Source organism: Amphibalanus amphitrite, unplaced genomic scaffold (genome assembly GCF_019059575.1).
Source record: "Amphibalanus amphitrite isolate SeventyFive unplaced genomic scaffold, NRLGWU_Aamphi_draft 000197F_arrow, whole genome shotgun sequence".
Lineage (NCBI taxonomy): Eukaryota > Metazoa > Arthropoda > Thecostraca > Balanomorpha > Balanidae > Amphibalanus > Amphibalanus amphitrite.
The window spans coordinates 165,519-191,882 of record NW_024881692.1 but is presented as its reverse complement, the minus strand read 5'-3'; the positions used below and the strand labels follow the sequence as shown (position 1 = coordinate 191,882).

The 26,364-nt window shown below is 51.7% G+C and overlaps 2 protein-coding genes across 10 annotated transcripts; one reads left to right on the top strand and one right to left on the bottom strand.

The window, feature by feature from the left end:
- Positions 1 to 1,099: 1,099 nt before the first annotated feature.
- Positions 1,100 to 10,061, bottom strand: LOC122384719 (angio-associated migratory cell protein-like). Of its 7 annotated transcripts, none has more exons than XM_043372392.1 (2): positions 9,830 to 10,061; positions 1,100 to 2,866 (listed from the first exon to the last, which is right to left on the bottom strand). In XM_043372392.1, exon 2 carries the CDS (start codon positions 2,842 to 2,844, stop codon positions 1,555 to 1,557), a length of 1,290 nt encoding a protein of 429 aa, XP_043228327.1. In that variant the 5' UTR covers positions 2,845 to 2,866; positions 9,830 to 10,061; the 3' UTR covers positions 1,100 to 1,554. The 7 variants fall into 7 exon arrangements, with proteins under 7 accessions (XP_043228327.1, XP_043228329.1, XP_043228324.1 ...); XM_043372394.1 differs by having other exon boundaries at positions 9,999 to 10,035; XM_043372389.1 differs by lacking the exon at positions 9,830 to 10,061 and adding an exon at positions 7,599 to 7,673.
- Positions 10,062 to 10,231: 170 nt separating this feature from the next.
- On the top strand, positions 10,232 to 26,077 carry LOC122384718 (sodium/potassium-transporting ATPase subunit beta-1-interacting protein 4-like). 3 transcript variants are annotated; one of them, XM_043372385.1, is made up of 8 exons: positions 10,232 to 10,382; positions 11,531 to 11,650; positions 11,867 to 12,004; positions 18,069 to 18,149; positions 21,064 to 21,264; positions 21,845 to 21,905; positions 23,500 to 23,694; positions 24,011 to 26,077. In XM_043372385.1, exons 2-8 carry the CDS (start codon positions 11,597 to 11,599, stop codon positions 24,412 to 24,414), a joined length of 1,134 nt encoding a protein of 377 aa, XP_043228320.1. In that variant the 5' UTR covers positions 10,232 to 10,382; positions 11,531 to 11,596; the 3' UTR covers positions 24,415 to 26,077. The 3 variants fall into 3 exon arrangements, with proteins under 3 accessions (XP_043228320.1, XP_043228322.1, XP_043228321.1); XM_043372387.1 differs by having other exon boundaries at positions 10,246 to 10,291; XM_043372386.1 differs by having other exon boundaries at positions 10,345 to 10,472.
- The last annotated feature ends 287 nt before the right edge of the window (positions 26,078 to 26,364 follow it).

Here is a 26,364-nt window from a genome sequence, read left to right as displayed (position 1 = left end):
GCCTGGTCGCCTGGCCCCTGCCCCCTGGTCGCCTGGAAGAACGTTTGTCACCTGCAGTGGCATAGCCAAGGAGGGGGCCAAAGGGACCATGCCCCCCTGGAAGCCAGGGGTCCTTATTCTATAGGGGCCCCTGGCTGACACAGTGGGCCCTTGGCGACGCAAAGGCCCCTGCGGCAGATCCTTTGACACAGCTGAGTAGTTATACTTTGGCCAAGAGAGCCCCAATTTTAGAGCCTTGGGGCCCTATTGAAACCAGGGGGCCAGTTGGATGGGATGGGTCCAACTAGGGTCCAACGGTGTGTAAACAGAATCAATGCGTTCCGACTGTTGGTCTGACCCTATATCGGTTTGAGGGAGCTCGGATCGGATCCACTGTCGATCTGAGGGACCCCTATCGGTTTGAGGAAGCCCTCAAATGCCCTGAACGGGTCCTTAGTTTGTCTAAGAGAGCCCTCCGTCGGCATGACTGGGCCTCTGCAAGTGCAAGGAGGGCTTTTGTCGGTCTTAGTGGCCCTTAGGCGGCTTATATGACCCTCAGACGGCTTACGAGTTACGAGGCTCTCATGCGCTGTAGGGGCCTCTGACGGTCTGAAGAACCCTCATCCGACCTACGGGCCCTCAGACCGCCCTCAAAACCGACTGGCGACTCTATGAAGCTATTCGTGGGCCTATCTAACAGGGGCCCATGGACTGCTTACCCCCTAAGTTCTAATATTTTTGTTAATAAATATTTTTCCCTATTTATTTGGGCCCCCTCCAAAAAATATTGGATGCAACCAGATGGCTTTTTGGATTTTGAGGGGGTTATCTTGGGCCCCTGTGCGTTTGGCCCCCTCCTTGAGGAAATCCTGGCTACGCCCCTGAATATCGGGCAACCATAAAACTTTTTTTGACCTTCAAACAGCATCCAGTTTGCTTAAGACCAGAAAGGTAGTACCGGACGCCCGGCCGGACCAGAATTTTTGCATTTGCTTCTGGGTGGGCAAATCGACGCCACTGGGTGGGCAATTGTGGTGACTGGGTGGGCATTTGCCCACCCAGTGGGTATGTTAGAGGAGGCCCTGCCGCCACCGTAAATGTTCAGTGCAAAAAAGGTCACTGCCAAATGCGTAGACGATTTATTCAAGATAAGGCAGTTTATTACAAAAGAGTCCCTAAGACCCTCGTTCGATATCGACTATCAAACCAATTTCAAGTATCTGATTTCTGAACCACCGTAGTACCGAACAAAAAACAACTTTTTGACAATAATCCTGCGCTACTGTTGGATTCAAGCATGTCTACCATGATGCGAAGAAAACATTACACTTTCGTCATACATATAAACTTCTCCGCAGGCATAGCCACGCCCAACAATACAACACAAATGAATTCCTGATCATCGTCAAAATCGGATCCAAGTAGCAAAAGCCTGCTGAAATACGAATGCGATCGGCATTATTGCAGCATCCTAACAAGATGTTCAGAAAACAATGCTCCGATGACCAGATATTAACCATATCCATTTACATTAAACAGTGGCACCTCGCCCGTCGAGCGATCACCTCGTCGTCCCTATGTAGCCGCGGGCTGAGCCAGGTCAAACAGTCGCACCTTTCCGTCATCCATCGCCACCACCACGGCCTTACCGTCCGCTGTTAGCTCCATGTCCAGTACACTGCTGGGTACCGAGGTAAGACGTCTCACTACCCCACCGGCACGCGCATCCACCTCTACCACTTCTCCATCCAGACATCCGACCAGCAGCCGGGTACCGTCCGCCGTCCACCGCAGACAGGTTACACCGGAGAGGTCGGAGAGACGGTGACGGGCGCGCTGCGCCACAGCATCCCACAGAGTCAGGACGCCGCCGACAGAAGCCGTGGCCAGCAGGGGTGTCTCCGTCGGGGCGAAAGCCGCCGCCTCCACACACTGGGGACCGCCTTCGTCATCATCCGCGTCAGTAGAAGCGCCGGCATCAGGAGCAGCTGCTAGGGTGGTTAGAAGCTTCCCCGATGTAGCGCTGTAGAGTCTCACCCAGCCATCCATAGCACCGGTGGCCAGGAGGACGTTATCACGGTGCGCGGCTGCACAGGTGACCGGTGACGAGTGAGCAGCGGCGCCGCTGAACTGCTGTACCGGCTGACCGGAGCGGAGCTGCCAGAGACGCGCCGAGCCGTCCTCATACCCGGCCAACAGGTGGGCGCCGTCCGCCAGCAGCGCCGCCTTGCTCAAACCGCTTCCGTGCGAGGCAAGCGTCTTGGTGTCGCCGCGAGGAATGCGCCACATCCAGCCCTGTCCGTCCTGGGTGCCGGCCAGCAGCGCCGGCGCCACAGAGTGCCAGGCCAGCCAGGTGAGGTCCAGGCCGGTGTCAAACTCCCAGACCTTCTCCCCTCCCAGTACGCGGTACACCTGTACCAGTCCTGCCATGTCTCCGGCGGCCAGTAACTTGCCATCACTGCTGAAAGCCACCTGAGTTACGGAATCCTTGTGGCCGGAGGTGGTGAGCACCAGAGCGCCCGTGTCGGCTCGCCACACGCGCGCGCAATCATCCTCACCACCCGAGGCGATAAGAGGTGCGTCTCCCGCCTGAGAGACTGCCACGCAGAACGCCGACCCCTTGTGGCCGTCCAGAGTCAGCCGCGACATGTCCTCGACAGGCTCCTCCTCCTCCACGGCAGCAGCGTCCATGTCGTCGTCCTCGTCCTCAGGGGGAGGACCCTCCTCCAGCGTCTCCACCTCCTCCAGAACCATTCCATCGTCATCGACGACCACCTCATCGGGCTCCAGAGTCTCGTCCTCGTCGCCGGAGCCACGGAACGGTGATGGCGGAGGCGTGTCATGTTCTCTGGTCGCGCCACACATGATTATCTTATAATGCAGCTACCTGGTGGCAGAAAAAGAGATGTGAGAGACATAAGGATAGTTGATTGCTACACTACCCAGGACACAAGAAGTGTAAATTTATTAGCATAGCAATTCACTGTTGACCAATGAGTATTTGTTCATTTGATTGACATTTTGTTCAGGAGCCACTACTGCCAGGCTTAATGTGATAAATAGGTACCTGGAAATGAGGAACCAACAGCACTGCACTTCCTTCACTAACTGAAAAATTGGCACACAGGAACTGCAATGAGCTACTTCAGTGTGCACACTATCTAGGTCATGACCCTTACTAGTTACCAGCCCTACTAGGGACAACTGAACATTTCTATAAATTACAAATGCAAACTTCTTATTCTGTTAGCAAAACTCTGGGTTCCTGGCCCAAGGCGATGTGGATTTATTGCAATTAGTGTGCAATGGCAATGGCATATATTTCTAACATTGGTTACTGCAGCTCATCAACTGTGCCATGCAATTGTTGGGGAGCGGCGGCCGTTCGTATCGGCCGCCGGCAGCGTGCGCCGACGCTGCAGCCTGCAGTCTCGGCCGGCCAGTGACGTAGGTGACGTGGCGGCCGCTGATTGGTCGGCGGGCGCCCAGTCCCCCCTATATAATGCGGCGCATCGCCGGCGGCGGCAGTCGCTGAGCGGGTGGCTCGGCGGGTGGAGCTCGGGGCTGAGCGGTTGGCTCGCCAAGAGGAGCTCTGGGATGGGCTAGCGGACGAGAGGTCCGGCCTGATGGGCAGCCAGGGTATTAGCGTGTAATAAGCCGATGTGCACAGATCAATACATTAGTTAACTGAGCCGTGGTGTTTACCCGAGAATGCGTGTTCCGAACAACTGGCGCGGTCGGTAGGACGGTTCGGACACTAGCGGACACGCATTCGTTGGGTTGCACCATTTAAAGTAAATTTTTTATTTCTATTCTATTTTGAATCGGCTCAGTAGAGTAACGTAACATGGAGAGAGAACTTTTACTTTTAGCTAACTTTGAAAATTTCACGGGGGTAAATGATCAATCATGGGGTCGATGGTACCGACGGTTTCGGGCGAAAACGATCGCGTTCTCAGAAGAGAATCGGCTGCAGGGCCTGGTCAGCCTGCTGCAAGATGGCGCCCTGGACTATTTCGCCTCGCTGTCGGAGGATGCTCAAGGCAACTTGCAGCAAACGGTGGCCGCGTTGGAAGCCCGCTTCGGCACAGCAAAGAACGCGATGCAGGCGCACGCTGAACTAGCGAGCATCCGACAGCAGCCCGGTGAGGCGACACGCGATTTCGCCGACAGGGTGCGCCAGGCAGGCCGGGAGGCCTACCCGGGGGCGAGAGCCGGCGACCCGTCCGTGGAAGCGACCGTCGTCAGCCGCTTCATATGCGGCCTCCGTGAGGAGCAGCTGCGGGTGCGGGTGCTGACGAAGGACCCGGCCAGCCTCATCGAAGCCGTGAAGGTCGCCGATAAATTCGAAAGGCAGCAGGACGCACTCAGAGCAATGCGCCCGCCCAGCGAGGGCGAGGCGTTGGCGGTGCAAGACCGAGGCGCGCCCGGCACTGCGCGGCTGGACGCGCTGGAGAGGCTAATTGGAGAGCTGCAGCGCGCTCTGCAAGCCCTTGAGACGGCGGGAAGGCGGGACGCCTACCGCACGGGGCACGGGACAGGGGCGAGGAACCCCCAACGAGGGCCACCAAACCCGAATAGGCGGGGTAGTGGGCGCCGCTGTTTCTTTTGCAACAGCCCCGACCACTTGGTCCGCAAATGTCCGGCGCGGCGCACACACGCAAACGAGCAGGTGGGGCGGTTCGTCACACCCGGTTATCAGCAGGCGGGCCTGGAGTGGGCGGAGCGCCCCCGTGGTTCGTCTGAGGAGGCCGGCGGACGGACGCCTTTCTGCCCCGGGTGCGGCCGTGGGGTTCAGCGATGGGCGGGACGCCCGCCTGCCCCGGCGACTGCGGCTGTGAGCATGCCTGCCCGCCCGGTGATGGAGGGCCCCACAGCGCACGCGGGCCGCTGGCAGCGGGGGGACACACCGGCAGCGGGGTGCGACCGTGAGTGGCAGCGGAGGGTGGCTGACCCACCTGCCCTCAACGGGACCCCTACGACAGGGCAGCCCACACAATCGAGGGATTGTAGCGCGACAGGACAGGGGCAAGGGTGCCCTCCTACACCGTCGTTCGTGTGCACGATACGATCAGAGCCGGCGGGCAGCGAGGCTCCGCCTGCATCCCGACCTCAGCTCGACAAGCTCGGGCATCGCGAGCGATCGGGGGCCTCGAACACTGGCGTGGCAAGGCAGTGCGCACAGGTTTGCGCGCGGGCAGTGGCCCTGGTGACTTGCACCGCTCGGGCCGTCTTCAAGTCAGCAGGACTGGACCGATGGCGACACAGACCAACCCCAGTGACTCCATGCGGGGACCTGGTCGAGCCCGACGGGTCCAGGACGAGCCGTTGCGGGGGCGGGTCGCCCAGCATCGGCATCGCAGGCCAACCTGACCGGCAGGCCGCCCAGGCCAGCGGCGAGGTCAACTCGGCTGGCGATGTGGCGGGCGAAGAAGCACGCACCACCAGCCGTCCAGGTGTCGACGGCGACGCAGGGGACGCTAGTCCGGTGGAGTGGAGCGGCACGCAGAAGGCGCAAGAAGAGAGCCCACCGCACAATCACGCCCGACAGCGCCTCAGCTATCAGACGCCTTGCAACACCTCGGTGCGGGGAAACAGGGACAGGGCCTTGGACTCTGAAGGTCAGAATGATCGAGTGGTGAGGCAGAAAAGGCCCACCCCACCTCCAAGGGCCCCGGTGCAGAACAAGCCGGCCACACGCCCCTTCGAGCGCGTAGTCGGTAACGAGCGCGACTTCCGAGCGGCAGCTGGAGGGCAGCCAAAGTTCGGCCTGCGGCACAAGGGCCCGTGGGGCCACGGAAGAAGCGAAGGAAGAGGGGCCATCTACCGAGTGTGGGACGGCGTCGGTAAAACCAAGATGTGGCACCACGACCACCTGAAAGCGTACGATGGACAGACGTGCGGTTTGCCGCGAGTGGTGGGCGTGGCGCGCGCGCGGCATCACCCAAATCGCGGCGCGAGGCCTGAGTCGCCTCCTACCGCCCTCGGCCCGTCCGCGCCGTACCGAATGCGGCGCGGCTGCCCCTGTACAGTGTCAGGCGGGGGTCCCTGAACTGCGCGAATCGCGGGCGCGGTAGTGTATCGTGCACTGTGTCGTTGTGAAGTGTTGTACATACTTGTAAAATGTGAGCGGTCGTACACCTCTCTTGTGTAGGGGGGGTGTGTGTTGGGGAGCGGCGGCCGTTCGTATCGGCCGCCGGCAGCGTGCGCCGACGCTGCAGCCTGCAGTCTCGGCCGGCCAGTGACGTAGGTGACGTGGCGGCCGCTGATTGGTCGGCGGGCGCCCAGCCCCCCTATATAATGCGGCGCATCGCCGGCGGCGGCAGTCGCTGAGCGGGTTGCTCGGCGAGACGGGCTGGGGGCTGAGCGGTTGGCTCGCCAAGGGGAGCTCGGGGATGAGCCGGCGGACAGTAGGTCCGGCCTGATGGGCAGTCAGTGTAGTTACTAGCGTGTAATGAGCCGATGTGCATAGATTAATACATTAGTTAACTGAGCCGTGGTGTTTACCCGAGAATGCGTGTTCCGAACACAATCTGCATTTCACATCTGACATCAGGGATCATTTCAGTCCGTATTCAGAAACCAGAATGAGATACAGTGGTTGCAGCAGGCCACAGTGGGTGAGACAAAAGGGCAGAGGAAGCCAGAGCCATGGCCTAAGGCCTACAGACCCAAGTTCGCTTTTCTCCAATGGTAAAATTATCACCTGAGGCCAGGTTAATCAAATGAAAATGGCAGCTGCAGGTATCTTTCACCCAGAACCCCAAAACTTTTGCCAGTCCCTCACGTAAAAAAACATGAAATGAAAAATAATAAAACGGTATCAAATAACTTAACTCATAGGTAAGTGATGTTGGCACCAGTAGAGCAGACATCACACAAAGGTTTTCCAACTGAGGAGAGGTGCTGTAGGTCTGTAGGTTATAGGGTAGGTGTGGTTTGTAGGTTTTTAGGTTAGGTTTGTAGGTTAGGTTAAGTCAGGTTAGGTTCAGGTTGGGTTTAAGTTTTGTTAGAAAGAAGCATCATATAGCATGTGTATAGCGCTTCTCCTCAGTTGAAAAAACATTGTGACATCTGCTCTACTAATAACCTGATGCTTTCACAATCAGCGGTTATTCTTTCTCGTAAGCAGTGCTTTCCGCGATAACTAACTTTCGGACCTGTGAGAGCGATAAAAAGATAAGAAAGGTTTGCGATAACGATAACTGATTTACTTAACAGCAATAATTATCGTTTTTTATCGCTCATCCTATCGCATGCGGGAGCCGGGAACCACTGCTCGTAAGGGTTAACTTCTGACTTTTGAAAATACAAATACCAGCAGCAACTTTTTTCTGTCATTCTGGCCTTTGATTATGAATTTTGATGTTTCACACTTCACATTCTGACTGACCCTCCTTGCCTTGGGGCTTGGATTCAGTGTTCACCGACTAGTCTCAGCTCAGTCTAGTGCTGGGTTCACCAAAATCCCTTTCTATTCAGTATGTATGTGTTCACTTTTGGTGGCCTTGAGTATATAAGCATTGAAAGTGAGTTTACCACCCTATCACTTGCGTTTTGTTGAGTTTTACCGCAGTTTAATTCGATAAATTCTAATAATTTCAAGGAACTTCACTCACGCTGAGATTTGTCACAAGCAAGTCACAAGAATATGGACAGCGCCATCTTGAAGTTCAAGTATTCTATTTTGTCCCGCATGTTTTCGCTTTTAGAATTTATTTGCATTGTGGTTTTTGAAGTTTTATTTTTTTTGGAAAAATGTCTCTTGATTAGAATATTTTAATTAATTTAAAATATGTAAATCTGAACAGCGTAGAAAACCAGTAAGACCGAAAATCCAACATTCTCATCAACCTCATCAATATTGCACAATGCACAGTGCCCTGGTGCACACTGTGCACATCTTCCTTTTTAAGGAATGAGGCATAAATGAATGATAAAATGGAAATCAAATGAGAAATATTATCTCTTATTAGCCAGATAGAAGAGTTTATCTATGATGGAAGCCAATTCGCCTCGTGACTCAGAAGTGGCTGACATCTGGTGGCCGTTTCCTGAACTACTATAGGTAGGATCCGGCGGCCGCTCCGCAGGCAGACCGGCCGGTCTAATCTCACGAGACCTCGGATTTCGAATACTTTTTCTTTCAAAATTGGAATGCAATGCACATAATTCGACGACAAATTCCTCATAGATCACGAATAATGATTCTCATAGCCCATCATACATCTTTTCACAGTCAAAAGGGCCCTGAACAAAGCGTCCCGTGGCACTTCGTAAGCAGTATTGGTGATTACAACCAATGTTAGGGCGGTAAGGGCGGCCGATAAGGATATTGCAATCCGCCGAAAGAGCAAGGTTCCGGGCACATTGTCTGAACCCTCGCCGTAACGGTTTTCTACGTAGGTAGGTACCGCCCGGTGAGTTTGGAACCGCCCTGAGATCTTAAGAGCATTCATATGCCGGCATAAGACATTCACCTTTTATAGCCCGTCACAGGCCGACGTGGGGCCCTCAGAAATAGGCATGGAGTTCTCGGAAACCTGCATAAGGTCCTCATTGACTACCGTCGGAACTTAAATCTGCGATGGGCCCCAAAACGCCACCGTGGAGCCCTCAAAGACCTGTAGATTGCAGCCTTCAGAAACCAGCGTGGACGCTCGGGTGCCGATGTAGAATGATCAGGGATTGGTGCGGGCCAACGGTGAGTTCAGTGCGGGTTCGCTCCACCTTTCAAATGACCTGTTGACCAGTGGGATGGAATGGAACAGACTTACAAAACCAGCTGCTCGAACGGCGCCCCGGAAGGCGAAGGGACATGTTCATTTCACATTGCTTTTTGCTAATGATATCTGCATGTCAGGGCCAAAAGGCAGTAGCTACTAGCCTGAGCACTGAGCAGGGAATGAGGGATGTATTCGGTTCAGAAGAGGCTGATTCTGCTCCCAATGACAGGGGGTTGGATATGTTATCTGTGTAATTCAAACTCAGTTCTGAGTTATCACTTCAGATTCATAAGGCTTCAGAGGGTGGAGCCTTATGACCAGTGACACCAAAAATTTGTGACTTTTACATTCTTCCATTCAGTTATCAGTTACATATGTGAAAGATGAATGGCCCTGGCAATGAAAATAACTTTAAGGGTACCCCAGGCTTGTTGAAGGGAAGGTATGAATGAACACCCGAGGACGTCAGATGGCTTCCCTCTCCCAGGTAGTATTCTCACACCATTGATCATATGATGTTGATATAGTTCAGGAAACAAAAGAGATATATGTGCAAATTCAGGCCAGCTGTGAACGTATATCATTGATTACAATGCCTCTAATGCCACCAATACTGCACCAACTTCTAAAGCACTGAGCAGAGGTTGTAACTAATAAAGCAGACCATTTGTCGATTCAATGCTGAGTAAGGGGGTGACTGAGGTGAGGTGCAATGAGCTAAATATGTTCTGTGCTCTGCTGGACACATGTGCAGAACACATGTAGCATATTGTGCTGCACCACACATGCCAGCAACAGACTTAATTGTAGGTCTAATCGCTTCAGCTACCTCCTTGAAACAAACAGCCATCTCAGCAGCAAGTGGGTTTTGAGGGTTGGCAGCAAGACTCCTCAGTTCCTTCCTTCCAGGGCTGCAGCCTGCTGCTGGAAGCTGCCTCAGAAACCCTAGCATAGTGGAACAGCTGCTGTTAGCAGTGGAATCGGGTTGGCAGCCATCACTTCTGACTTCCGATTTCGGTCAAATGCCACTAGTAGTTGTAGTCCGAGTCCTGTCTTTTGTACTTGTGTGGTCATGTCATTGTCATACCATGCTATTGCTACAACATGAAAGATTGCATATGCACCTTATTGCCTGAAATATATCCATTCTAATAATGGAAACAAGATCATTTAACGAATTGCCACGCGTCTTTGTAAGCTGCTTCAGACTGAGATTAAAAGTCAAATGCTGTATGATATTCACTAGCGATAGCAGGGTAATTTACTCCAAAGGTCAAAAACCCAAAACGTTACATAAAAGGGATCAAAATCGATAAAATTTCCACTGAAGCTGATACAGAAATACACGTTTACCGGTATTCGTAACTCGTGCGCCACATTCGCTATCCTATCTATACGGTTCTACGGTGCTGCCACCTAGCGAGGTGTCACGAGGCGAATAAAGCATAAAACAAGGGACAGGAAGGAAATTTATCTCATGACGTCATATTCCTTTGTCTTTATTGCTTATTATTTCTGTTCGTTTCATTCACTAGACCTTGCAGCTTATGACAAACGCGCACGCAAAGAACAACGGAAGGATATAGGTCGAATTTTTTTTTTGCATTTGCGTCTTAGCAAATGAGTTGGTGCAGTATTACTTTGATGTCCTTCATTGTTTGAGATGCAGTGATTTGAGTAAGTATGCACTTTACCAATGTGCTGTTAGCATACAGGCTGAGGCCACCCCCAATCTATCGCACGACTGGACTGCTATGTTTCTAAAATTTAAGTTTATAAATTACCTTTGTCCAAATAGATGAATTGGTGGCTGTGGACTGGGCCCCAATGCCCCACTGAGCAGGACCGTGACGCCAGGCGCTGATCACATGCCATCACTCGCACTCTGTTAATTGATGACAATTTCTACAATTTCAGTTTTTTGTTAAGTCTCTCCAGGTCTAAGGGCTAAACCTTGACCTGGGAGAACGCTGAACCCAGGAGGCAAGAATGTTGCTCACTGCCAGGTGCCAGATGCCTTAAAAAAGGAACACAGGTCAAACAATGTCAATGTGGAACTCTTGGTCATCATTCACAAACTTGAATTCACTGCCAGATAGCTTGGGGACTGACGGCTGACACCTTTTACACTAAACTACAGAGAGGACCAGATTGACTTTTGATGAGCTGTGTTGGTGTCTGTAAAGTTGAGATCAAATCTGATAAATTTTGGCTGTATAACCTATTACTATGCTGACATCTGCATTATCATTCTGGGCTTCATGCCTAGGCTGGTGACAAGCTAATCCTTTGTTTGACAGGTGCAGTGGGTTAGTGCGAGATCTTCAGCTTTAACTGGTGTTTGTTTGAAGTAGTTTCTTTGATGGTTCAGTTATGAACTGAACATCTAATCTTGTGGTTTGCACATCATGCTTCTATTGTGGCCTATTGGATGAGGTGCCAAATTTTTAACTCATTGAGAGTAGCAGTGAGTTTGAGTGCTTTTAAGTGACGGGTGCGATGACTCACAGTGTTCGACCCACACTTTCAATAAGGTCAGCTTGCAGCTGGCAAGAGAGTTTCAGAGTAGAATGATAGAGCAGTTTTGTGGCATTATCTTTTCTGGGACAAGTTAAACATTCACACAAGATTTGCACTGGTGATGCATGGGCAAAATGGCTGGTTGGTGTCTTCTGAGGTGCCATGAAACAAGGTCTGCTGAGCAGGCACCTTAGATAGCAGCCACCCATTCAATTTATTTTCTGAGCCCTGAGCTCAGCTCATATTGTATGAAGAGTGCAGAGGTTTGCCAGTTGAAGAGTGAACTGACTGTGATTTCATTTCAGGTGTTCCTAAGTAGCTCCAGCAAGAAGGCAGCATGAGTGGTGCCTCAGTGGTACAATAGGAATGCCATGAGACTCTGCACAGCAAAATGTGGCCTGATCACAATATGTGTGATCCAGCTGGTAAGAATATGGTGATAGCTCATGAAGAGATAAAACTAGCTGAGTTGTCGTTTGAAGAAACAGCATTATGATTCACATTGGCACTCGAGCACCTATTCTGTCCTGTCACAGGGCTTTGCAAGATGGCTGAAGCTTTTAAGTTGTTTACAAACAGTCACTGGCTCATCATTGTTTTTTTATTGGTCTTTTATTGTTCAACACCTTCTCCTCCCTCAGCTGGCGACCATCGAGCGGCAGGCGTTCGACTTCCTCAGCTACATGTGGCTACCCATCATCGCCAACTTCCTGCAGATGGTGGCAGTCATCTTCGGCTTCTTCGGCGCGTACCAGCACAGAGTCCGCTACCTGCTGGTGGTGAGTACCGGCTCTGCTCAGTCCTCTTAGTTAATGACTGTGGTGGAGATTGTTCCGTGCTGCTTGAATTAGCGTAATTTGTTCAGACAGTCGGTAAATAATGAGTAGAAATGATGCTAAGAAGACAGTAGGAAAAGATCGAGTTGAGTTAGGAATAACGTTACAGTTGAGGTGTTTGGTCAGTAGTCAGTCCATGTATCATAGCTGAGGGTCCGATCGAATCTCTCCCTCCATCGTGACTGTCTTGCAGTCGCCGGTCAAGGACTCTCCATTCCCGAGTCGCAGGTGAAAGTCGCCTCACGGTGCAGTGCAGTTCGGGGGATTTTATGAGCGAAATATCCCCGTTTTTCTGCGGTTTGTGGTTGGGGGTCGGTGGATGCTGGTGGACTGCTTTGCTGTTTTGCTGCCAGCGAGAAGCCGGTGGAGGTCTCGGTTTACCGTAATCCATCATCAGTTGACGGCCCACGTTCTTTTTCTTCTCGGCGATGGATTCATCTGTCGATGTTCTGTACCAGATGTAACCGTGATTTCCCCGGATTCAGCCTAAGTCTTTGTATGTATGCGTGCATTTTGTCATTAAATAAGCATGTGACGGATTCGCGGCCTATAAATCTCTGACAGTCACAGCTCTGGCAAGCGCTGTGGAGAGATTTGAGGCCCCCATGGCCATATCAGCACGTCATTATCTGGTCACTGAGCTCTCCCATTGGGACAATCATTTACTCACAGAGGACTGTCAGTACCACCATGGGAGAGTCATTGTCCACAGTGGAGAAGTCATCCAGTATCCCCGTCAGGCTGTATTATATCTGCCGACTGGCGGAGCTCTCTCGCTGCACACACACCGTGTCTCGCATCTCGGTAGTGTCACTCATTGCTTATGGAATGGAATGTCAGTGTCGCCGCTGGAACAACCACATGCTGAGTTCTATTCTCTCGGCCGTTTCGCTGACCTTGGAGAAGAGAGTGTGACTCAGTCCGACTCAGTCTGAGCCCGACTCTCTGCATAACTCTGAGAAGTTAGCCAGTGGGACAGTGATGTTTGCTCTCTAAGGTTGTTAACAATCTTACGGTGTTGTTATGGATACGCACTACCTCGGAATATTCTCACATTCAGAGAGCATTGTCGTCTGCACGCATACTATACTAAGTGAGTTTAAGACTACTGAAACTCGGTGACTCACTCTGACTCTGGCCTAGTGACTCACTCAGACTCCCGGCCTAGTGACTCACTCAGACTCCCGGCCAGACGGGGTCGCCGTCCTGTTAGTCATATCCGGCCAGCCGAGCGCGGTTGTCTGTGGGTCGTGCGCCCGCCGCGACATTCTTTCTACCTTTCGCTGAGCAGCGTGGTCAGTATGTGGCTGAGTGTCCACTGATCAGGCAGGGTGCCAAGTGGGGCTTTGAACTGGCGGCGGCACTGATGGAGTTGGGTGGTTCAGTTGAGCACGTGAACATACTCGGCTCGCGTGCTACCCGTGCACGGAGCTTGAGCTGAGACGCCAACTGATGACAGGTGCGATGACAGCCTGTAGGCGGTCGGTCAGTGACTGGTCCGGCTATTATTTGGCTATTTTATGGTCCATTTAGTCACCATTTGACGTTTCTGTTCTATTCATACCTTCCCAGCGGTCATCAAGGGTGGGTTGATTCGGGACGGCACTAATTCAAATACATATTCATATACATTTCACAAAGCACAAAATTTACTGCATTTTACATGACAGCCTTGGAACACACAACGGCGTACGTTTTACGTTCACGCCCCATACCGGCGTGAACGTCAGTCATGTGAGGTAACTGACGCGGGGCTACAAAGATGCGGCTTGTCGGAACCGACAAGCCACCGACAGAACAGTTCGGCGTCGTGTTCCACAGTTTATCACTGGTTCGGTGTTGTGTATCAGTCTCCGTACCAAGCCTGCTTTGCCGGTGGTTCGGTGTCGTATGCTGTCGTTAATCGGTGGTTAGGTGTCGTGCACCGACCTTTTGGGGTCCGTCTCCAGCACCCGCCTCCCGATCGCCTGTCTGTTTGGTCGACAGGCTGTGGTTTGGCAGGTCTGGCGTTTGTGGTGGTGTCGCATCGCGTGTTTTCGTCCCGTGCAAATGTGCAATGGTGGGCACCGATGAACAGCTGAGTCCTGGCGCCCTTAAACTTCAACGATCCGAGTTTATTGTGCAGTGAATTGTTTTTGTATCATTCACTTCATTTCAAATAATGTTGTGAAACTAGCTTATATAAAGTTGTACACCGTGCAAAAATATAAGTAATTTCAGTCTCCGTAAATTACTGACAAAATCAGTATCTATGTAAGTGGTCTTCATCTTTTGTTTCTGCTTCAGATGATTCGGTATTTGCTGCGTATAATTTGCTAGTCGTGTTTATTGAGAAGCCTTTTAAAGTGTTAGAATTTGTTTTAAGCGCATGGATATTGACATTTCCGATGCTCGGTGCGACATGGATAGCCATATAATCGACTTACAACATTGCGCACGAGTTCAACTATCCAACCTTCTTTAGGGGATTGTCGAGGTTTTCCAGTTCATTCGTGTCGAACTGTTAAAATGTCGCCGTGAACAGCAGAAAGCAGCGCTCCTAAAAAGTGACACGCTTCAAAACTCTCAACCAGCTTTCACATGTATATTCAACAACTCAACAAACAACATTACCACGCAGCTTGACTAGCAGCTGCCGTCCCTAAGCAGTTCTCTGAACTTGAAGTATCCGGCCGGCGTGGTGTCCTAGCTGCACTGCACGTACAGCCCATCGGCGCAGCAGAGCGGCTCGAACAGGCCGTGGCTGCTGCGGCGCGGCAGCTGGTCACACACCGAGTGGTACAGGCCACAGTGCACGCCCGTCGGCTCGTCCCGGCCCAGGTTTCCGCAGGCGATGTCACCCACCGTCTCGTTGCGCTCGGGCACGAGCACGCTCCAGCTGCCGGCCGCCTCCAGGACGTCCCTCTGGGTGACGCACTCCTCCTGACAGAGGTGGTCGGCGCTCTCGTCGCAGGCGTTCTCCCACAGAGGCCGGAAGCTGAAGAGGATGGTGTCGTCGCGGAGGTTGTGGATGCCGAAGCTGCAGTGGCACTGCAGGTTGGAGGGATCGGGCGTCGGAGGGGCCTGGGCCGCGACGGCGGCAACGAGGGCGAGCGCAACGACGAACTTCATGGCTGCAGGAGAGGAGGCGGGAGTGACATTTGACCGGTGTTGGCTGTGTGTTATATAGTCTGAGCTATCAGTACACCGTGGGAGCCAGCCAGGTAGGCACAGCTGGTAATTTGTGATTTGTGAAGCGGACCGCACCCTCGACGACTATCGGTCGACCAACGCGGAACAAGACGAACTTATCGATCGAGACGCGTTCGAGACTCGAATAGGCCGATGTTTGGACTGCCGAGTTTCTGAGCAGCAACAGCTCGCTGTATAAACTCCTGACTGCTGAGGGGATGGCAGCAGCCCGATTTAGGTATGAACGGCGGTGTGACTGGCAGTGATCAGCAACTCGATGCAGCTTCCTCTGGAGGACCCGAGCCTCCTGAGAACGACCTTAGACGATGTATTTGCCGATGAACAGATGCGTGACAGGGTTAGAACTTAGAAGATGCTGACACAGCACACTGTCACCTGTGGAATTTTCATAATCATTGGGTACTGGGAGTGGCGTGCTATGACAAGATGCCCCACAAATGTTGATCTTTTTTAAAGCGCGAGTGGGGCTCAAGGGTCAGATCCGTACTTTTTAGTTCCATGAGTGGTGAAGCTTGGGCCCCATTTCCCATTTCATATCCCGCGTGCAGTGACATCCAAGAATAAAGATCCCAGTCTCCCTCAGAAGTGTCTCGGAATCCTATGTGTGGTAACGTAAACGTCTGCTCGACCGCATACCAGACGGTGTCTGGGCCGTCCGCCAATAACGAGCGCCGCTCGCCAATTACGGAACGGAGACGCCGCTCCGACCTTGCACTCACAATGGCATGCATTGTTGTAACTTGTAATGCAGGCTGTAGCAGCGCCGTAATACGTGGGGAGGGGAGGGACTGCCGGGCCGTAGCGCGGGCTGCCGGCGGAAGATGATTTTCGAACTGAGGTCTCATGGAACGCGAACAAATGTGCTTGAGGTGTGGAGTATTTCTCACCTGGGACTTTGTTTCCTCATTTGTCTCGTGTGAATTCGCTACCCATTGCTTTATCTTTATGGTTCCTCGGTGAAAGCTTGGTGTGAGATCATAATCTTCACTTGTATTGTGATGCTCATCAGCAAACTCCTCAGGGGTCGTCTGACCCCCCAATGTTTTTTTAATTTCATCATAATGTTTGATGACACTGCATGGAACGAATTATCTGCAAGCTACCTTTGTTGCACTTCTACTACCTTGCCGTTGTGAAGCTCCTGTCATTGTCAGTTTATGTCGCCTCGTAACTCCCAGTGTGTGAGAGCCTCATTACTGTATATTACGGCAACTAAACCAGCATCAAAATGGCCATATTACGGCATCCAAACGAGCGCCTCATATCACTGTATCCAGACCGCGGCGCCGTGCCCGCGGCCGGCCGGCTCCGGCACCCTGACCGCGGCGCTGGCACCGGCACCCCTCGCGTTCCCAGTCGTTTGTGCCCACTTCCTGTGGTCGGCCGACGCGCCCAGACGACCTTTGGTGGCCTCTCCCCTCCCCCGCTGCACCTGCTCCCCCCCCCCCCCCCCACCGCGCCGGCCGGCCGGCCGGCCAGATTCGCTCGCGTCTGGAATGGCTACTGGACCCAGCCGCCACAGGTGGATTACGTCATAAATTCTTATGATGGCATATGATTGACTAAAGCGACGGCTGATCACACTTGGGCCCTGTTTCACCGGTGATCCTGTTTCACCGGTGATAGCAGCACGCTGCTATCACGTTTCGCGAGCTGACGTCATGTCATGACGCCATACTGTTGACGTGATGGGCAGTTCTGGCGCACGATTGCCGCGACCTTGGCCGCGGCATTAAGTGACGTATGAGCCTCTAAAAGTAAGAGTTTACGCAGTCATGATAGTATATTTATTTTTAATATATATTTTTTAATATAATGTATTTAAAATAAGTTGGGTTTAAGGAAAATTTGGACGTTAACTTCGAACATTTAGTTGATGACGTAAAACAATATTGCGGCAATCGTGCGCCAGAATTGCCCCTTACGTCAGCACTATGACGTCATCACATTACGTCAGCTCGCGCAATTTGATAGTAGCTTGCTGCTATCACCGGTGAAACAGGGCCTTGGCAAGGGCGAATGCCACCGGTGTATGACGTCACATCATTCCTATGACGTCACATGACGGACTGAGGGGACGGCTCATCAGGACGACTGCCACCGGCAAGCTGTGCCGTGCCAGTCGTATTATTACTGGTCTGCGGGGGCGACCAGTGAGGAATCTCACCTCAGGGAGCGAGCATTGGCACGCTGCCAGCTCGGCCGGGCGGTGAAGCGAGACGAACGAGCTGACGTGTTCAGGGATGGCTCAGGCTGTTCGTGTTTCATGCTGATGTGTGTGGGTTTGTGTCAAGCAAACACTCATTACACGATGAATAAGTTATTCGATATCCGATTCTCACATCACCAATAGCTATCCAGGTAGTAGCTTCCTATTGTCTTTTGAGCTCTGATGTCCGTCCTCTGCACACATGGACCGACCCTGGATGCTTGTTTTTCTGGATACTTGGGACAAGGATGGGTGATGCTGCGCTTTAGGACAACTCGCTGCGTCCTTGAGCTGTCAATCTGCTGAAGTGTGATAATTTATGAAGTCTCCAATATGCGACGTGAAGCCTAAGGATATCTTGGGGGGGGGGGGGGCTCGTTGGTTGTATTGTAACTCTCACCACCCGACAAAGAAGAATAGCGTTTAGCAAAATTGAACAACATACGAGTATTATTGCTCTGTTCGGGTATAATCAACGATGAGATGACGAACGTGTTTTCTTTAGTCATTGAGTGCATGTCAACTGTACACGGCGCCATGATCCCATGAGTATTGAGATGATTGATGCGCCTGCTGACGCTCAATGTATTTTTTTTCTGCCCACAGTACGTGGTCTGGACGGTGGTGTGGCTGGGCTGGAACGTGTTCGTACTGTGCTTCTACCTGGAGGTCGGCCAACTGCAGAGGGTGAGTACGGGGAGCGCGTAATGACCTCCGCCCTCGACGTGACCCTAAACCCACGGCGTGCGAAAACTCGCGACTACTCTGTGAGACTACGAGCGGGGGGACGAGTGTACGATGCTGAAAATAACAGAGTAGACGTAGGGGAATGAGAAAACCTGAATTACGTCTCAAGTGTGATTCAATTTTCCTATTTTACATCAGTGGGTGTGGGACAATGCGTGATCGCAATTCACAGTAGAAAAGGTAATACATAGAGGCTGGGAGACAGAATGGGCGCGCCCGGAAACCCAATGGGCGTATGCGTTCTGCCTGCCCGCCCCCTTTGTTTGGACCATGCCACCACGTAATGATACTGATCGCCCAGCTGGAAGCTTTGTAAAATAAGCTATTTGTCATGCGTTGTTGTTGCAGTGTCATCACAAGGTATGCTCATTTACCTGCTTCCGCCCACAATATGTTGTCATGCTGTTGACCTTTTTTTCAGTTGGCGGTGTTTTAGGTCGTGCTTGTTGTTGCAAAATACTCTTAAATTGTTTGGACGCATGTCAATGTGTATTTGCTATGGACGCCATTTAATTGCGTCCCAGAAAAGCTATTTCTGGCACCTAAAAGCTGACTCGCCCCAAAAGTGGTCCTCAGCACCTATTTGGTGGATACCAGCACCAATCATGGAAAATGGCCTTAATTAGCTGTTTCTGGCACCTATTCATCGGTACGCCTTACTCTTTTTTCTGAATCTGGCACCTAAATGCTGAGCGTAGCACCAATCTAGTAGAAAAATGAACTACTGGCTGGTAGAATCATGTTGTTCTGGTATAATCACCCCTGGAGTCTAGCCTAAAGGTTGCCAGTGCAGCTACACTCTAAGACAGCCCTGTAGTGATCTCAGCATTGTATATGACGTTTAAGTAAGCAAATGATATTGATTTGTTTGAAAAAACAATGTTATTTAAATATTTAAAAGTATTTATTTGTAATGCTTAAAGGGAAACATTTTTGTGAGTAATTGTCTCGATTTTGACCATTAAAACGGGTATTGTATTTTTTGACGTCATCAAATAGCTCCAAAAAAGAAATGTAATGTTTTCATTCCGTTCAAGGCCGCTGAAGAAACGCGGGATCTTGCGTGGGACATTGTCCGTTGTTTGCCGCGCAGAGTTGTGCCGTGGTTGTGCCTTTTTCATCCGTTTCTTACTTATGTGTGCATGAAGCTTTGATTTTGTTTTTGGTTATTGTGTGGCCGGTCAGTCAAACGCCCCTGTAGAAACCGGACGCTGCGTTTGATCGAGATGGAGTCAGACGATGATTGCAGAAAGCCAGAAAGCTAATAATATTGAAAAGAGGGCCGGTTGCGTGGCATGTCTGTTCAGAGTTGACATTTTGCTTTACTCCAGTTTATGACCTGAGAGCCTGGCTGGAAGTGACGGATCCAAACTTTTCACGTTAAAATGGCTGAGGGTGCAATAATCTCTACATAGCGGGCTGGTATAGGAGCGTCTTGCTATGCTGCACCATAGCTGGCTAGTGATTCTCTTTTGGCTAGAAATGGCATTAATCATTATCTCCACTGGCGAAAATGGCACTTGACATCACCGAATGCAAAGTTCATGTTTGTTAGGATACATAAAATCAGGAAGATTACGCGAATTAGGTAGGCAAACGTGGAATAAAATAGGTGCTGGATGTTTTGGTTTTGGTGCTGAATCAGCAAACAGCAAATACGGAGTTCAACTAGACGATCTGGCAACTTTAGGCTGTGTGGAAGCAATTAGGTGCCAGATTCAGATATTAGGGTCGAATAAGCATTTTGGGGCTGATCAGCAATTAGGTGCCAGAAACAGCTTTTTAGGGACCAGAAACAAATATTCCCCATTTGCTATTGTGACTGCTGCTATAACTTGTTATATAGCTATTTTCGTGCAACCTTTGGTAATTACTTTGAGGCAAGGATGAAGTGCCAGAATATTCAATATTTTCACCCCTAAGGCCCTAAGATAACAAGACATTCCACCAAGCAAGTTTTCTCGTTACGGTCCATGCCATTTTGGTCACTGACATTCGATTTGTTCAGGATTCTTATACTGAACATCCCGATAATTCGTTAATCAACGTTCGTACCTAACAACCGGTTGAATATACCAAGCAGCGCTAAATGTTACCAACTGCCATCACTAAGACCTGCTCAGATAAAAAAAAAATAGATAAAATGCCGTCGCTAGGTGCTTACTGGCTAGTGCGTCTGAGGCCGATAATGGCACCGAATACTAAGATACTAGCAAATACCTCCCCCCTGTCGCGATGGACAGTGCCGTGGGAGAGATTCAGTGGGAAGCGGCGGGGGGGGGGGGGGGGCACCGCACTTCTTACGCAAAACACACAGACTGGGAAGTTAGCAGCTGTCGATCAGATTATTTGGTCGTGTGTGTGCGTCTGTGGGTGGGGTAATTACATTGGAATATTGTTTATGGCGACGGCGTATCTGACGTTAGTTGATTGTACTTCCTTGTAGCTCTGACGCATTCCGATAGGTGCTACCATGATATCTAGGTGGTCCAAACGCATAGGGTGTTTTTGTAACTGGTGCTATTAGTTCATATAATATAATTCTCATAACAACAGGCAATACGCTCGTTTGAACTATATGGAATCTTACGCATCGGCTTTTCTAGTGGACTCCAGATCTTGGTGCGTTACATGCTTGGACAATTTGTGATCAGTTTATTCTCGAATTTATGAGTAAGATTTATGTTTTTCACCTGCCTTCCCCCTATTTTTCGTCTGGTCACTTCCCGACAGTACTGACCCTGCTGCCCCCTCATCCTTTGTCGTTTCCCCATCGGTACTGACCAATGACAATGCCATCTTAACTACTGATCACCTACCCCCGTCGACACTGACGCCCCCCCCCCTCCGCCAGAGTAACGAGCTGCTCAGCCTGTACACGGGCGCCGCGCCCTTCTGGGAAGCCTCCGGACCGGGCTGTGTACCCGTGTACGCCACCAACGGTACGGTACCAGAGGATCCGTTCCGGCCACCGCGGCCCATCCGCGTGGACGGCTGCTGGCTGCCTGTGGAACACGTGGAGGCCCTGCATGCCGGGATTCACCTGGCACTGGCGGTGAGTGGGGGGGGGGGGGGAATTAGAGGGTAGAGGTGGGGTAATAAGTATCGTAAGGGTCAAGAAGTGAACGATCAACGGCCCGTTAGTCCTAACCAGTTGGTGGGGCTGCAATGTGTGTTGGGTGATTGCATCGCTCTCTAAGATATGCCCTTATGAATGTAAATATTTTGAGCGCATATTCGAAATTACACCAGCCTCAAGTATTGAATTCCTTTGCTTCATCTCACCACAAAATCACGGATGCATATACCGGAAAGATCGCTTCATCGTCGCTATTGCAATCGCGCCTCTGCCGAACGCAGTTACTAGTTAGACGCCGCGTGCCTGACGAACCGTGACCGTGACCTATGAATGTCACGTGACTCACGAACCATGCCATATTGTGATCAGTAACCCGTGACTGAGCCCTCGCGATTGCTCGTGGTGCTGGGATTCGTAACCCGTGAACCGTGGCCTGTATCTGTAAGCCATCAAGATTACTTTAGTAATAGTAAACCATGACCCGTGACCTGACCGATTCAGATTCTCTGATCAACGGACTGATTCCCCGATCGTGACCGGTACCGTCTGTCGCCAGGTGGCGGGCCTTATCCTGGCTTTGTGTCTCGTCGTCGCCAGGCGTCGGGAGGACGACAGCTGTAAGTTGGGGACGGAAGGGACATGGCTGAGGACCGGGGGATATGGTGCAGCGCAAGTGGAAGGGCAGAGGGCTGGGACCGACTGAGAGAGCTCTTCGAGCTGGTTTTCAGTCCACTTATACTGCAAATATAAGTGATATTGACATTGATACGAGTGAAATATGTTCATTGGTCAATGTTTTTGGTGCCCATCCATTTTCAGCACGCATGTTTTCCTGTGTATGACGTCACATATCCATTGATTGCCCTCTTCCCGACGTGATTGGCTGAGATTCCCTGACGCGACCTTTCCAATCGCACACCGTTCCCCATTACAGTCGACTTTGTGGGCGGGTTTGACATGGGCGGCACCTACAAGCCGGCTCTCGTCTCTCCGACCCGTCTGCCACTGCTCTCGGCCAGCGAGGGGCCTCCTCCGCCACCCTACGGCGCCCCCGCCTACTCGTAGTTCGGTCGGCCGGCCGCAGGTGGCGCGGTGAGCGCGCATGTCGTTTCCCACGGCGGTGCGGTTCGGTTTGGTAGCTGCTCAATACCTACTGCGTCGTCCCACGCATGTGTGTGAGATTGACCGCCTGCAGAGCGAGACCGCCTGCAGAGAGATTGACCGCCTGCTGTGAAGTCATACCAGCAGCTTTGTGTGTTTTGTGGCTGCAATGCGTCCACTGGCTCCATTCTTCCCCTGGCTGTGACATATTGTCATATCGCCATATGCTTAGCTCCTGTGCCTGTGCGAGTGATTCCAGTCTGCAGCTGTCTGTAGATGGCGTTTTCTTTGTGTTTGTGACGTACGCTAGCTCAGTTATGCTTAGTCCCTGAAATCATCAGAGACTGGTTTCGTTGATCGAAGGCCGATGAAACCAAGATGAAACAGTGAGTTGTTCCACTCTGCATGTTGAGTGGTGCATGCTTCTGCAGACTTTGTAGCTTGCCTCAGCCGTGTGAGGTGCATTGGCAGGTTGATAGCTTCAGTAAATGTTCAAGGAAAACTTGTTTATTAACGAGAGGACTTTGAATAATGTGATTAGCGTGATCCGGTAAATCTACAGTGTGTCTGAGCACCTAAACTCTCAGCTATCAATATCGGCACTAGCTGGGCTGGCGTCTTTTCATCCATCTTTGAGGAGCCGCATACGTTTTCTCGCTGGTTAATCCCAATGGAACGTGTTGGCACGGTCCACGTGCTTTGTTTCGTGGCTGGTGCTTCTTAAGACTAGCGACTGACCTCAGGCCTTTCGAGTGATGCGGTTGGTTTGCTTGTGTCTGTCTGTAATGAAATGACAAAGTCTGTCTGTGTCTGCCTTGACACCATGTGCTGGCTTGCTTCCAGTTTTGCTGATATTCTAAGCCTTCGCCTCTTGTATCTAGTGTTCAAATAGTGTTGTCATTGTTTCAAGACACTACTCCGCATTCTTCCCGTCCGATTTTTAGTGCTGTTCTGGCGTTGTTACACACTGGGTCCCATTATTTTGCCCCCTGTTTGCAGTGTCCCTTGTGTTTGCTCTCTCAACCACTCTAACCAATAACCAGTACACTACCTACTAACAAACAGTTGTATCTCTCCCTGTTCTGACTCTTCACCTCACCCTCCCACCAGCTGCCAGCAAGCCACGGCCTCTCTCCCCGGCGTTCCACATCGAGTACCGCCCGCACCGCGTGGAGGAGCGACCCGAGAGTCCAGCGGCGGTGCTGCCCTCCGGCGACCAGGCGACAGGGGCGGTCGGGGCCGCGCCCATGACACCTAGGAAGATTAAACGGCGGGCCATGTCTCGCAGCTCGCAGCGGTCGTCAGGTGAGGAAAGGGGTTGATGGGGTGGGGGTGCTGGTTTGGAAACTGATGGTCGATGCTCAATACAGTACAGACGCTGTAGAGTCACTGATTGATTGCTGGATTGATTGAGGCTGAATCTTGCGTTTTTTTCCTGACGTAATGCACAGCATTGTGTTTACAATGGCTTGATGCGTTTTATTTACCTATTGCACTGCTGTACTCGTGAGAAATATAACGTCCTCAGCTGAAATATCCTCACCCGATGCCCACGGAGGTCTGCCTGTACTGTGTAGTGTATAAACTAACGCCGCGCCGTGTTTCCCTCCCCCACCACCAGGGCGCAGCACGCGCAGCGGCCGGTCGCGCTCCAGTCAGCGGCAGCGGCGGCACGCCAACCCCGTCACCCAGCTGCTAGACTCCTCCTCCAGCGAGCTGGCCGAGCGGGGCCACACCAACGCCGGCTACCTGTCCGGTGAGCCGCCGCGGCCTCCCAGCGTACACTCCAGTTATAGCAACTACCACGGACAGCGGCGCGCCGGACCGTCGCACGCGCACGCCGCCGCAGCCGCTGCCGCCGTGGCCTCGGACTACGGCACGACGGGGACGCTAAGTGCGGGTCCGTCCGGCTACGGCCGCCGACCGGCCGCCGCCAGCCGCTACGGCAGTGAGTACAGCGACTACGGCCGGGCGGGCCCGCCTCCGTACGAGGCCGTGCCCAGCCTCACAGAGACTTCAATGTGAAGGGACGAGATGCGGGATGGGAAGGGATGGGATGGGAAGACGGCTTGGCGGTGGGGTGGGTGGGTAGTGACGAGCCTTTCAAAGCAACAAGTGCTTTAACGGCTTCTCTTGGTGCATAATATGCTCGTCTTCCCGTCATTGTAACTCTTGAACAAACTTTGATCTGTCGCTCGCTCGTTCATGTACGTTTTGGATCTGATTTTGAGTGACGTAGCACCCCCAGTGTTCTCCCCTTTCTTTACACATTTATCTGTGTCTGTGATGACTGTAGCGTTTCCCCGTCGTACGGAGGGGCTGTGCGCTCACTCATGCGTAGAATCATGATGAGTCTGCTCATTGAGTCGCCGTGTGAGTCCTTAAAGTGACTCAGTCTGTGAATCTGAAAGGATATTTGATGCTGATGTGTGCGCGCCTGTGTCAGTGTTCGGGTGGACCCTTGGACTGATAAGGATATCTTTGGTCATCTTTGATGTGAGTCGGTATCCCCCGCTCGCTAGCATCCATGACAGGCCAGCTGCTGCGCCAGTCTGTGCAGACTCAATTTTGTCGATAGAACCCCACGGGTACACACGAGATAAGGCATGAGCAGCCTCTCTGACATAAGATCGGCGATCGAATGCTTCATGAGACTCGTGCTTGACAATCATACTAGAAATCAAATCGACCGCTATTTGAAGCAGTTTTCTACGTAAACATTTGTAGTTGCCATTGGATATACATAGGATTAATGGTTGAAACCAATCTTATCAGGTGCCCCAGAATGATTGTCTCGTTGCAGTAATTGATATGCTTTATAGGCCGCAACGCGTTTGTCCGGCACTTGATCTTTTCTATTACGTATCGCGGCTACGCTGATAGTGAGGAGTTTTAGACACTTTGACAGTTGTCAGTTTGGTTCTGAAGCCTGCATCGTCCGTTCCATAATGGCGGCTCTCATGTGCTATATGCAGGCGGCCATGTTGAATGGACGCGGCCGTAGGTTCATCGCTATTGATCTGTGCCGCAGTCGTGGCGTTGTCTGTTGGTGTATTGCTGTGCCCGAGCTGTTTCGATCTGATGTGTTCTGTCCCGTCCGATATCGACTTTGTGTCTGAAGGTCCATGTCCTAAGCTCAGTCGCCCTATTGACTTGCATCCCATGACAGCCTGTCAGTGTAGCTAGGCCAAACGGTCACTGTTCGTAGTGCGAAACTGCCGTAGTTAGGTGTCGTGATATCGCCCTTAGCGGCGAAACCCATACTGTGGCCGTTCTGCGAGTGCCTTGCACGATCTCCCTTAGCTTGGCGCATAGAAGCGCGTTTGTAATTTTCGAGGAGCCTGCTGTATAGTTCGCCGGCGGCTACGCTGTGTGCCGCTAGGGTGCCGTTTTAGTATACACACCAGTGTTCATCACCCATGTACCGTGGATCTGTCGCGCGCACGGCCCAGCCGAACGCCACCCGCCCACCCTGTACAAATTCAGCAGCCGATTCTGAGCCACTAACAGAGGCCATATGTGTTCCCTGCGTGATGGGTTTGCTGCTAGCGATAGCAAAATCCCCATCTGCTGCTGCGTGTTCGACTGTTCATGTCAACTGCCCGGAATGTTTGTCATGCTACATACTCCATAAACTCATGTTGGCGTAGTGTATATTTATTCAGTGTGTGAATACAACTGACTCGTGCAAGGTTCGTGTGGTGTGGTGGACGCCGACGACTCGGAACAGACTCTTGGAGCAACGTGGCCGCAGCTTTGCAGGTCACTCGCGACATAGGTAATATTTGAGACCCTTTTTAGGAAAGTACGAATCCTTGATCTATTTCAATCGCCTTTCAGCAAGCAGTTTACGGATGGATGAAGTTCCACGCACTCAGTCAAGGATGAGTGTCATCCAATACTCGGTCGTCGATTTCCCTCATTGGCCAGTCTGTTTTCATAAATTTGGAGAGAACCTTGTTATCTGGTAACGAG